The 13238-nt window shown below is 41.6% G+C and overlaps 1 protein-coding gene across 1 annotated transcript; it reads right to left on the reverse strand.

Annotated features, from left to right (window-relative positions):
* Positions 1 to 5119: 5119 nt before the first annotated feature.
* Positions 5120 to 9949, reverse strand: LOC118770842 (tripartite motif-containing protein 35-like). Its single transcript, XM_036518576.1, has 6 exons — positions 9524 to 9949; positions 7425 to 7520; positions 6861 to 7091; positions 6415 to 6437; positions 6219 to 6322; positions 5120 to 5643 (listed from the first exon to the last, which is right to left on the reverse strand). The coding sequence occupies exons 1-6, from the start codon at positions 9947 to 9949 to the stop codon at positions 5120 to 5122; spliced, it is 1404 nt and encodes a 467-aa protein (XP_036374469.1).
* Between the last annotated feature and the right edge of the window lie 3289 nt (positions 9950 to 13238).

Below are 13238 nucleotides of genomic sequence, written 5' to 3' on the forward strand. Positions count from 1 at the left end.
CGTCCTACTGAGAATACTAACCATATTTACGCACTGAGGTAGCTAGCATATGGTATGGTTTTTGCCACTTTTGTGACAGGCCTATGTGCTAGGAGCACTGATCCAGATAAAACACTCTACAACCTAGCTGAATCTACATGACATTACATTATTGTCGTTTAGCAGACACTCTTATCCAAAGTGACTTACACAGGTTACCATGGCAACATGTAATAAATTTATACAGCTGGATATTTACTAAGGCAACTGTGGGTTAAGTACCTTGCCCAAGAGTACTTGCAGTTATTTAAAATCTTTCAAAAGAAAAAAAATGCAATAATATGTTAAAATTGTGTAATTATTAAAATATAACAACAACAAATAATAATAATTTTTTGTTTTCGTTAAATTCGTTTACAGGCTCCCTTCATGTTCTTAGAAGTGAAGCCTGTAATGGGAACAAAGCCGACATTTAACCGTTCAACGCCCTAAATTATGAGTTTAGACAAGCGAGTGTGACAAAATATGTGTGGAAAACTGAGCATGGGTTTGCACTTGTGACATGCATAGTTGCGTTCTGCGCTGGCATACTGTTATATTATTGTCATATTAAATAATCTCATATTATTTTGCCAACACTGAAAGGGATCTGTGTTGCTAATGATGTTTGTTTGTGACAAACATGTTGCGTTAAAAATGTCTGCACAAGTAAGATCACTCTTCCCGGGTTTTAAGTTTGGTTGCTGTTTGTATTACAGCTTCATTTAACCTTAGCATAGACCTTCTCGTATGGTTTCTTTCACATGGCAAACGATCTAGCGAACTAGCCACTGCTAAAAATATCCTCAAATCAAAAGACTAGGGATATCCAGTTTAAGAAACCACCGCGTTCTCTAACGAGAAACACGGGATACGAGCGTGCGAAGGTATCTAAAGTTTGCAGGTTGAAGTTGAGAAGCAAGCACCGAATCTGTCCCATGCAGCCAAAGAACATCTGTGTGCATTCTGTGATATTAACACAGATAACATTGCCATAAATAGGTTTCCCTGTTAAAACAGCAATATGGAACCATTAACCTACCGTTTTAGCTCACTGTTGCGGATAAAACCGAAGATACCGCGTGCACCGTAAATTCGCTATATGTACTAAGCTTTGTAACGTATTTCCGATTCAAAATAATACTGCTATGTTATTTCCGGTCTATTTGGAGGTAACTAGCTAGCGAGCTCTTGATAGCGTTAATGTTTAGGCTATTTCATAATGAGTGTACACTAGAAAATGTTCAAGACGGAACATTTTCAAAAACAGGAGAAGAAATACTCCGAGCATTGTTGTGTCTAGTGGTGTAACGGACCGTAGTTGATCGGTGATCTGTACGCCTCCCCGCCCACGGTTCGGCATGCATGTGAATCTTGGATTAATTGCAAAGTTTAACCATAATAATAGTGTGAAATACAGTTTTACTGTCGCTGTTACTTTTTAAATTAATAATTTCCTAAATCTCGATGCAGAGTTGCAGTGAAAAGATACACGCGCCATTTTAAAAACCAGCAGAAGCGTTGCGAAGACGAAGGCTGCGTCCGAAATCGCTCACTCGTTCACTCACTCCTCACAGTCATGCAATAAGTGAATAATTTTCTGGATATAGTTTTATGTTTGCAAGTTTATTTGAACATTTGTATTAACATCATTGTGTCTAACTGTGCCAGCTAGCTAGCTAAGTGACTAGCTAGTTGCAACTGACATTAACCTGCTAGCTAGATAATACCGCTACCAATCTAGCTATCACTAGCTAATTTAATGAAAGAACTAGCACCCAGCTTCATCTGTTCAAATTAGTTGAAACTAACGTTAGCTAGATAGGTGGCAGTTAAGTCCAACGATCAAGTGTAAAATATATACATTGTGTTCTTTAAGTAATACATGGAAAGCACAGTGATATTTGTCTCCCCTTTTTTGCTGATACGAAAAACAATCCGATCCGTGACAGAAACCGTGACACGATCCGAACCGTGAGTTTTGTGATCCGTTGCACCCCTAGCTGTGTCCCGCTTTGGTCGGCATCATCCAAATTTAACGGCATACTAAATTTCCATGGCTTTCCGATCCATCCTGACCTGAGAAGACAATGGCTGGTAAACATACGCAGGGATAATTTCACGATTCTCTCACACTAAGGTCTGCAGCAAACACTTGATCAGCTCATAGAGCCAACAACCCTTGATGGTCGAAATTAGAAATATAACCTCTGCTTCATGGAAAAGAGCTAGTAGGTTATTATGAGAACTGTGTTATTACTGAACCATGCTCCTAGACCTATAAGAAGCCTACCCTCTTGAATGCTTAGCGTTACCTTCTCTCCCTACTAAAACAAACTTGATTAACCTTCCTTGATGACTAAAATGCCTTAGATGGTGTATATTAGCAGTGTTAACGTAAATTTCTTTCTGATCACCCAAACACACACGTTTCCATCTTATCCTTATTAACTTGATCAAATTATGTGACCAATCAAATTAGGTTTGATAAAGCAGGGACACACGGAAAACATCCAAGTTGGTGGGCCTTTAGGAATAGGCTTGCACGATATGAGGAAAATCTGCGATGTGCGATAACATTGTTCAATATTGCGATGCCGATATGACTTGCGATAAATAAACAAATACTGAAGTGTGCATATTAGCTATACAGTCCCTATGTCCTTCTGCTTACACAGATACACTGCTAACATAGCTAATGTTAGCGAACTTGTACAACGAAAGCTAGCATTTGACGTTAGCTAGTGTTAGTTAGTTAATAGTTGTTTTCTTATCTTCGTAGCTGTGTATATATGACGCAGCATATAATTTAAATCCTTTGTCTAATTTGCTGGTTGGGGCTTTAGTCATCCTGCAAATCCGATCAACATCGGTTATGTTCAACTTTGGTAGCTATTTGTAGACAGCGAGCGTAGAACGTCACCATTGTTGAGCCGGAAACAACCGAGCAGTAATAAGTAGAACGCGGAAGTGTTTGTGCAACCAGCGGATGGTGCTGTTGCGCACAGCCACTGTAAGGAGATAACTTCCGGGATTCACAGAGAAAGGATTTTCAAAATAAAAGATGAACACAACTTTCACTTCAGAACTATCAAGCCGGAGGAAAAAACAAATTAAAACAGTTAATATGAGTCCTGAGTTTAAATTTACAATCATGTAACAACCACATATCATGTCTTTTTTTTTTGGTCTCAGAAACCTGGCAAAGATATTATCAGTGCTTGACTGGAACTCCAATTGTTTTATCTAATACGTGCTTTCCTTTTTCACACCTTGATTTTTGTAAGTCCCTTACTCAGATATTCCCTGCTGCACACACCAGTAGGGCCAGGTGTGTAGGGGTAAGATTTTCTCTGTTTTAAAACCAGCTACTGTGCACTTGCTCCAAGTTTCCTCATGCATCTCTGTCAAGGTTCTGCTCCTTCTGTACGAGTCCGTTATTGGTCTACCTACATCTGACCTGATCTCATCATACCTTTAACCTACGGGTGTTCCCTCTCCAGCAAGGACACTGGCCTGTTAAACACCCTTACATTACATTACTGTCATTTAGCAGATGCTCTTATTACAGGTTACAATTTTTACATGTTATCCATGTGTGTAGTTGAATACTTCCTGAGGCCATTCTGGGTTAAGTACCTTGCCCAAGGGTACAGCAGCAGTGCCTCAGCAGCGAAGCAAACCCGCAACCTTTCGGTTACGAGCCTTGCTCCTTACCACCATGCTACACTGTTGCCCCAGACCCTCAGAACTCATCAAAACACTGCTGGTAACTGATCTTCCACCCACCAGTCTTCACTATGCCATGATTCTCTCTGGAGAGCAGGACAGTCGAAGAATCAAGAGGCCTTGACACAACAAGTCCCTTTGCAACAAATGTACTTTAATGTGCATGGGACAGACATACAGCACCAAAAGCTAGTATTCTTTGAAGGCAGGTCTGACCTTACAGGCACATTTCTACAAGTTGTATGCAATTCAGGATAATTTTCGCCCAGCAGTGGAGGTAAGATAGGAGTGTAACTCTGTCCCTCCTGTCTCTGGGCAACATTCACCCCCTTCCCAACCCCAACACCTATTCTGCAGCAAGGAGAGACAGCACAAACAGGCAGAATAATAAGCAGCATTATAACACTATAATACTAGCAACAACTAAGTAATGGTATAATGAAACAATGACAATAAATTCCTGTCACCCTAGTCCATCGCAGACCCTTGACCATACATTTCAATACCAGGCCATCTCATGTTTCCCAGGTTCAAGGCAAGTTCCATTTGTGTGTTCACAAACCACCAATCAGTCCATTTAAGACAACATAGCTGCTTGAGGACCACACCAACATGCTGACACAGGCAGCATTAGTTGTGTGGTACACCAGGTGTAACATGACCTAGCTGTGATTGGAATGCTTGGTTAAGAATGTTTGGTTGCTAAGAAGATGGATAAAGTAAAGAGGTATTCAACAACAGGATGGGGCCAGAAGGCCAAGAGGATGTTTGAGGGTGTTGCCCAATCATTTATTTTATTTGACTTCAGTTGCAAGTGTTCGTTTGCCAACTCCTCAGATCAAGAAGTTCGGCGGGTTGCAGTTGCAGTTACCCAGAGGGATTTTTTTTCTAATTTTCCTAAGGTTCCTTTTTTTTAGACACCCTGACTGATGAAAACTAGTAGTGGTTAATATGATGGAAAAAAATGAAATCTTTATCTAAACCTTGCTAAGAGTGGTATAAATATTCTTTTAAAAATACCTGAAAAAATCCCATTTAAAATATTACAAATGTATATCCTTTTTATTTTACAAGTCTTCCTCTGCTAGTGGTACTAACAGGGTAAACAGGAGTCCAGTACTTCTTGAAGTAAATATACCATTCTCAAAAAAAAACAATATACTACCAATAGCAATGTGATTTGAAAATATCACCAGTTCAAAAAATACACACACAAAATAAAACAATAAATCACTTTGCCTGGGTAAGTTGTTTATTATAATAAGTGAACATTAGTGAAATTGTAATAGGAAAAAAAGACACCACCACCTTCCTTCCCTCCGTCTTCCTTTATGAGGGGTCAGAGGTCACCATAAGGTTGAGAAGCTGCTGTCTAAAGATGGTAGATGCTCAGCCTGATGCCACTGATGCGCAGGGGAACATCGGAGGTGGGGTGTACAGAAAAAAACGGGAACACCTTCTCCCTCAGCGGGAATACCACCAGAGGCCTGTCTTCATGGGGGTCACAAAAAGAGAGGCTTCCACTGTCAAAATCCAGCTGCACCCGGATCGTCGGGAGGGTCCCTGACACCGCCAGGCTCACTGGGGGGTTTGAGGTGTACTCCCCATCCCTGTACATCACGTAGCAGGCGGCCAGCTCCGGCCCGGGCGTGGCCGCTCCGCCCTTACAGACGGACTCCCCGACCACGCCCACCCCCCAGGCAGGCACACCGGCCACATCGACGTCCCAGGTACGCCTACCCGAGCTGTAGCCCACGGAGCCCAGCACCCATGGCATGGAAGTAACCCTCCCGGGGTCATTGGGGAGATGCTCCTTCTTGTCGCACATGGCGCTGGTCAGGTCAGCGGAGACTGAGAGGCTGGGATGCGCTGTGTTGGGGTTCAGGACCACGGGCGCTGGAAGGGGAAAGGCACAGAGATGTCAGGACTGACTTGAGTACTCGAGCATGATGGGAAATATTTCAACATTTACATTTACCTCAGTGACTATTTCTATGAAGGGTCCTGCTTTCATATACAATTAGTCCCACTTAGGAGCAGCAGTGTGGTGCAACCAAAAGGTTGCTGGTTCAATTCCTTGCTGTTGTACCCTTAACCCAGAATTACTTCAGTAAATATCCAGGTGCACAAATAGATAAAATTGTAACCTGCTGTATGTAAGTTATTCTGGGGCATCTGCTAAATGACAATAATGTAAGGTAGGCCAAATTCATAAACTATCACGCCACCCGACATAGGCTGTTACAGAGTATAAAATGTATAAAAAGTGACATTACCATCAGACATTTTCCAAATCAGAATAGAAAAAGTAATGTCACTTCTGATGGTGGCTGGCATAAGTGTTTATGGATATTCATGTAGCGCTTATGAATGTGTTATGTAATCTTGATGAGGCATGCACTGTGATTGCATAACTCCATAACTGTGACCTTTGACCTCATGCCCATGGTACTTACTGTATTTAACAATACCCAGCATATTCTTCAGCACTCTCAGTCTCAGGTTGCCCAGGTGTTTGGCCACATCAATCTGCACTCCTGAAAGCCTGCCTGGATCCTGCACTGTACACTGGGCCCTGAAACAGCACACAGGGGTCAGAGCTGCTGTGGGTTTGGCTTCAGTACAACAACATTAGTATAATACAACACAACACTGGATTTTACATACCTGCTCTTTGTGTCTTTGTAATTCTGAAACAGACAAACAAGAGGAATACAGTTAAATGCTGTTAAGAAAAAGTTGATAATTGTGTAGGCAAACGTGACACTTGATAGCTGGCATTTTATTGTGAAAGTGTTCTTGAAATTCTACCTCACCCTGACGAAATGAAAAACTCTTTAAGGTGGGGATGCCCCGTATTATTGTTGGTTTGTATTTTAATTTTAAAGTTACAAATAGTAGTGGTAACTGCTGTCGTTGTCAGTTAAATAGTTAAACATCAATTAAACATCCATCACACACAGATATATAATAACATACTTACAATTATAGTGCACCACAACAACAACAAAAATGCTGACAGTGCCTTATGCCTGTGTTCTGATGATTCTCCCCGAGGGTTATCTCTTTATATGACAGCGATGGAACGAGCAGCAGAGTAGGCCATGCATTACCTGCAGGAAGGGGATGTCCTGATCATCCATGGCCTGTTTGATGGACTGGAGCTTGTCTGAAAGGGACACGATTTCTTTCTCAAGCTTCTCTGTCCTCATTGTCAACTTATTGGTCATCTGGTCCTCCTCCAAGCGCAGGGCATCTAGACTGGCAGCCATGTCCTTTCGCAGGAACTCGTGGAGTCTCTCGTACTCCTCCCTCATCCGCCTCTCTGTCTCCAGCAACTGGCTCTGGGAAGATGGACGTGTTGTTTTTGAGTAAGTAAGACCTGCCTACAGCCCATGCAGCTAATAGTAGAGGTTCATAACTATAATGTGAAAATTACAGCCTTTTCTGATCTCTGGAGTGTGATGTACAAGTGAACCACCAGCAGAGGGCGCCTGTTCATCACATATCAGCAATGCATTTCTATGATGCACTGTAGGATGCTGGTCAAAGTGGTAAGATGCTATGACTCAGCAGGGGATTGAACCCATAACCTCCTGCTTTAACGTGGAAGCTCAAACCACGTGAGTCTGTGAAGAATGGAAGTTGATGACGGGTGAGCGTGAGGTATGGCTTACCCTGATAAGCTGTGCCCTCTGATCACAGCTGTCTTTAGCCGCTCTGAAAGCTCCCAGTTTTACTCGCAGAGTCTTTTGCATAGTCCTGAGTGCTTCCTGAAACAAAATGGAGGAGCGGAATCAGAACAGAGACTCAAGACACATCTGTTTCCATTCATTTACACAGTTTTTTGCCTTTGAATATCATTGCATTGAAGACAACTGTGCACTGAATATCATTTAAAAGACCACTCAGTGTATGAGACCCCTTTAAGGTGTTTTAACAATGAGTAAAATTCACCCATTGAAATCACTGAAACTGGCCACCTTTGGATTACAAGCATAACATTTTTTAAAATCGCAACTTTGGACTTGTAATGGAAGAAGTCTTTTTTGAGTTTCATTTGAGTGGATGCTTAACATTACTAGTTTCACAAAAATAGTTGTTTGTCTTAATAAGACCATATATAAAGAACCCACCCATGAAGTCTGTAGCAAAGGCCAAGAGCAGTCACCCCACTCGGCCTCAAACCCAGATCTATAGGGTACCAAACTGCAGCTTTGACCACAACACCAGAGAGCCTGGCTCGTTGGTATGGTAGTCAGAGCGCATAGTAGTAGTGACTGAACTTTTTTTAAAAAATTGAACATTTTGAATCTTGAGGACGTAGATTACAGGAAATCTTCTTTTTTTATTTTCACACATGATCTGCACACTATTCTGTGAATTATAACCAGTGGTAGCCCCTTAGCTTGGAGCAGGGGGCAGCATATTCATATTGAAAAATAAAATATTAAAAAACTCAACAAAAACATGGAGGTTCCTACATATCCTGAAAAATGACAAGACACAATGTCTCATTTTAAAGAAAGAGGGCATGCCGTGGGCCATGAATGTGTCACAGACTAGGTCTGCTACCAGACAGATGTGTGGATTGATTTGGTTTCACGTCTCCTCCTCCCACTGGAACATCGGAATAAACAATTGTGATAAAAGCACTGCTGTCACAAAAAAGGCGAAGGTGCTGAATGCAAAGGCCCTAACTGATGGCCTGTCATCTACTGTTCAGTTACAACCAATAAATGGGGGAAAACATAGATCTGGTACAAAAGACCATCCCCATGTAATGAAAATACAGTCTTGTTTCAACAACAAACTCTGCTAAGGTACCCAAAATATAAAACTTGTGCATGTACATCATAGGGATCTACATTTACAGTAACACACTTGTGCTAAATTACTTACTTAAAATCACAATAACTATTTTTAAAGGTTATTATATGTTCATAATCTTTTAAATTACAAAATCACACGTGAATCTGCAGGAACATGCTGTTAGTGTGCCTTTGTGAATAGGGTGACTCTCACCTGGCAGTATCGTTCACTGATCGTTGAAATGCTTTTGTGGGTTAAGTATACATGCAAATTGTAAACCGCTTTCCATAGGCCAGAACGACTCCCTCAGTGTTGTGTTAATGAGGGAAACGATTGAGAAACACAGTCTGTAGCACGGAATGTCTCTCCATCCCAAAGCAATCAGTTATGCCGAAAAGAGTCTGATGAGGTGAGAAATTGTCTGGCACACCTTTACCTCAGGAATGTGCAGGTTTTGCAAACCCTTTCAGTAAATTCCAGTTTGACTAGGCTAAACTGATATACAATTTACACTGCACATTCACTCACAAAAGTCACAATTTTACATTCTCAAACGAAAGGTTGCTGCACCCTTGGGCAAGGTACCTAACCCAGAACAGCAACAGTAAATACCCAGCTGTATACATGGATGTCAAAATTGAAACCTGTATAAGTCTCTGCTAAATGACAGTAATGAAATATAAATGGAAAATTTCAACCTGATCTGTTTGTCAAATCAATAAAACAGTGGCACAAGGACACATCCAGAGGAAACACATTGGAGCCAGGTTCGAGGACACAATGTAGGAGAGGGAGAGGCCTTCATCTCCAGCGAAGACTTGAATACTTTCTGGGAGTTTTTAACTGTCTGTGGATGGTAATATTTCTCTTGATTTGTACGGCAGGGATTTTTATATGTGAATTTTGAAGCAGAATGTTTGAAAAGCATGGTGAAGAGGTACAGGGTGGTGGTGGCAGATCTTACCTTCCGATGCCGCACGGCCTTCCTCACAAGGCAGGCCATGTGATCTTTGTGTGGGCCCGAAACGCACTCATCGCAGACTGGCACCTGGTCCTGCAGGCAAAAGAGCTCAAGTTCCTGGCCGTGCAGTCTGCAGGGCTCCCGGGACCCAGGACCTCGTGGGGCAGCAGTGGCGGTGATGGTGGGGGCGGCAGCTTTTGGCCCTCTCTCTTGCAGGGGGGTCTCACGCAGGCACCCTGGAGCCAGGTTAGGGTGCTGCATCTCACCGGGCTCTGTGCCTCTGCAGATGGGACACTCGTGGGGCTCTTCCAGGGAGACACAGGGTCTGCAGAAGCTGTGGCTGCATTTCAGGGTCACGGGGTCACCACAGGTGGCACTGCACACAGGACAGGTGAGCTCCTCTTCCAGGTGAGGGCTAGCAACTTCCATTCTACCTGTGTAGCAGTCCGGATGGTGATCAGCGTTGGATTGCTGTATCAAAACCAAATGGAAAATTCTGTCCAGAGCTTTGCTGTTAAGAAAAGTATAGTTTCTACAGATGGAAGACGAGATCCTTTCACAGCTCTTTTCTCGTGGTACAATGTCTGGTGATTCAACTGTGCTTGCTGGTGTTTTGTCACCTCACTTTAGAAAGCTCCTGCAGGCCTTACCTGTAGCTCCGCCTCCATCCGGAGCCTCTGCCCCACCCCCTCTGACTGGATCAACCAAAGGTTGGAACAAAGGAAAAATGGTCGAATATGTACATATATACATTTATTTATCTGTAGGTAAGGGAACACCTCAGATGTAAATTGGAGAAGTGCATTAACTGAGGCACTTAGGAAATCATTTTTAAACATTTTTCCTGATTCAAAATCCAGGATTCTAAAAATGTGGAAAGAAAAATGGGCTTAAGTGTGGAGAACAGCCTTTCTTTACCTTTTCATGTCTTTACCTGTAGTTTACCCTTTACCCTGCTCTGGGAGGTTTACCTGTAAGATGTTTATCCAGGTGGATTTATATTAGAGGATTAAGGTTAGGTTTTTGCAAACAATAAAATTGCACTGTCTCGACCCAGTAGAGTAAATGATCACAACAACAAATAACTTCTAGCATGTTATGAAGGTAGCCTATTTTAGTCACTTTCAAGGCTGCTTTTCTTTTCCAGGGAATGTAACAGCTGAAGAAAAAAAAACTGAGTCTGAATCCATGACTCTCAGTTGTCAGCCCAGTGATCTGACTGAGCTATATCTGTTTCACCCTCCTGCCCTACTGAAGGGTATGAAAGTTCTGCAGATGGACGCTGTCCCCTGTAGGGCACATGAGCACTGACACTCACAAGTTCCTGACAGGAAGCAGGTATGGGTGTTCACAGCCATGCTGCTGTAACAGGTGTTGTCTGTGTTGTGTCTTTGCACTAGATGTTACATGGGTCAGCGAGCAAATGAGTTTCAACCCGGGGTTCTCACTGCCACCCCCTTACTGCCAGCGTTGTTACCAGTTGAGCTAAAGACAATTTGCCCCTAGCCTATCGGCAACAACGCTAGCTAACCAAGTCTCAGGGAGTGACACAACCGCTGCAACTGTTCAGCTACCTGCTTCCCTGCTGGCTTTACGCAGGGCTCACACATCCTACTTATTTCAGCTCTGCTACACTGCTTCAAGCAACACAGAGACTTCAAGACAATATGTTCAGTGGTGGAAAAACTTCATAAAGGAGGATAAAGGAAGACTAAAACAGCAGCTCTATGTTTAACAAAAGATCAGGAATCATTGAAGAAATGATTAACATATTCCACGAATAACACTGTGACAGATTTTGTTGCAGGTGGTGTGTGAAGTGAAATTAAATCCACAATGCACAGCAAGAAACTCAAGCTGTCCAGGCAGTGAGGAGTTCATTTGCCTTATCTATCAGACTTCAGAGAAGCAGAAGAACCACAAACTGTGGTCCATTTAGGAGTACATGGTTGTATGAAACTGATTTCAGCAACACGAGTACATCATGTGACTTGTGACCTAAATGAATCTCCTTTGTGCGTTTTGAGAAATATGTGACTCTAAGGTGCTTTTTGCTGACCCATATAAAGAGTGTCATAATTAAAAAAAAAATCTATGAGATAGTGCCATACTGCAGATATGAAGTCATGTGACACATTTTCCAACATTGTTCGTACGCAGTGAGGTCGATAGGTAGGTCAGGCAATGCAGCATGGGACAGGAAGGATGATGCTGGTGGGGTCTTCCGTTCACACAAAAAACACAAAACATTTTGTGTTGCTTTTCCCTTGATAATTTACAGCAACACCAACATTAGTTGATGGTTTGACTTCTATGGCTTATATTTATGAAGGTACTGTATTTTTTGAAGAGGCGTTTTTGCAGGAGAGTGTTTATTTTCAGTGATGGTCTCTCTCCTTGTCCCTTTAGTTTGATCTGTGATTCATTTTTATTTTTTTGAGTATTGGAACAGAGAATACAGTGTATTCTCTTCCCTCTATTCCTTTAACCCCTAGAAAAAATGAAACGAGCAAAACAAAACATTACCTGGGCATTTTGTTCCTTCCTGTGTAGGAAAGGTCCCTTACAGCATGACGCTGCTGTGCTCTGGAGCTCGTCAAACATTTAGCAGCGTTCACCATCCCTCAACAATGACTGACAAGACACCAGTTTAGACTTCACCTAGGCTCCCAGAAAAACTGTCCTGTGCGTCATGGCGTAACTCTGATCACTCAGGTACTACATGAATTCTAATGTAGTTTAGCTTAACTTTTACAGCATTGTAAGTTAGTATTCAATCATTGTAAGTTAGAATGTGTGATTGTTAGAATGATGATTACAATGGTGTTAGAATGGTAATCAGATGCCAGTTAATGATACTTTCATGAGTCTCTTTTTGGTGCCACATAGAACTGTCCTCCTCTCCTCTTTTTTGTATACAGTGTGAATACTGGGAAACAGCACTGAAAGTAATAATTGAAATGATTATTTATTTGTTTATTTGTGTATTTTCTTGTATCCTCATTTCTCTTAAATTGTGCCATGGAAAGAATTTAAGCCAACATTTTGAGAAACATAAATGAAACTTTTCTCCATTTAGATAGATAGTGCCATTAATGTCATTGAAATAGATTTCTTCAAATGTTATAATTCAGTGCAGGTCATGATGGATATACACACATACATCATTCACAGGCACAAACAAGCTCTCTCTCTCTCTCTCTCTGTCTCTCTCTCTATCTCTCTCTCTCTCTCTCTCTCTCTCTCTCACACACACACACACACACACACACACACACTCATGTTTATTTCACATGAGAGAGGTGATTCCCTCTTTGTGGTTTGAGTGACAAGTTGATTTAAGTGTCTTTTATTTTCTTACACAACAAAGTTATGTCAGTTCAGATTGTTCCCTTCTCATTTATTGTCAAAGAAAACAGTGAAAACAGAATTTACAGTATTGGATTGCAACTACAAATAAAACCATGAGAAATGCTGCAAATTAATATGTAAAAATGTTTTCAGGACATAACAACAGCAAGAATTATTTATCTACTTCTGATTTATTCAACTAGTTATTTAGCCCTTTTAATTCAAATTCCACTAAGGAAAAAGCTCTAAAAGCAAATAAAAAAAGTAACTGATGTAGAAATAATCTGCCACAAAAATGCCTTGAAAATGAAACTGAAAATATTTCAACATTTTTAGAATAATAGACTCTTTTCAGCTCGGTGCAGTA

This window comes from Megalops cyprinoides, chromosome 2, assembly GCF_013368585.1.
Source record: "Megalops cyprinoides isolate fMegCyp1 chromosome 2, fMegCyp1.pri, whole genome shotgun sequence".
In the NCBI taxonomy this organism is placed as follows: Eukaryota; Metazoa; Chordata; class Actinopteri; order Elopiformes; family Megalopidae; genus Megalops; species Megalops cyprinoides.

Bases quoted from the DNA above. Each gene is read 5' to 3' on its own strand.
- LOC118770842 (XM_036518576.1), bottom strand. From the start codon at position 9,949: ATGGAAGTTGCTAGCCCTCACCTGGAAGAGGAGCTCACCTGTCCTGTG. The intron at 7,521-9,523 runs GTAAGATCTGCC...ATTTTGTTTCAG, and splicing joins AGGCCGTGCGGCATCGGAAG to GAAGCACTCAGGACTATGCA. The intron at 7,092-7,424 runs GTAAGCCATACC...CCATCTTCCCAG, and splicing joins AGAGGGCACAGCTTATCAGG to AGCCAGTTGCTGGAGACAGA.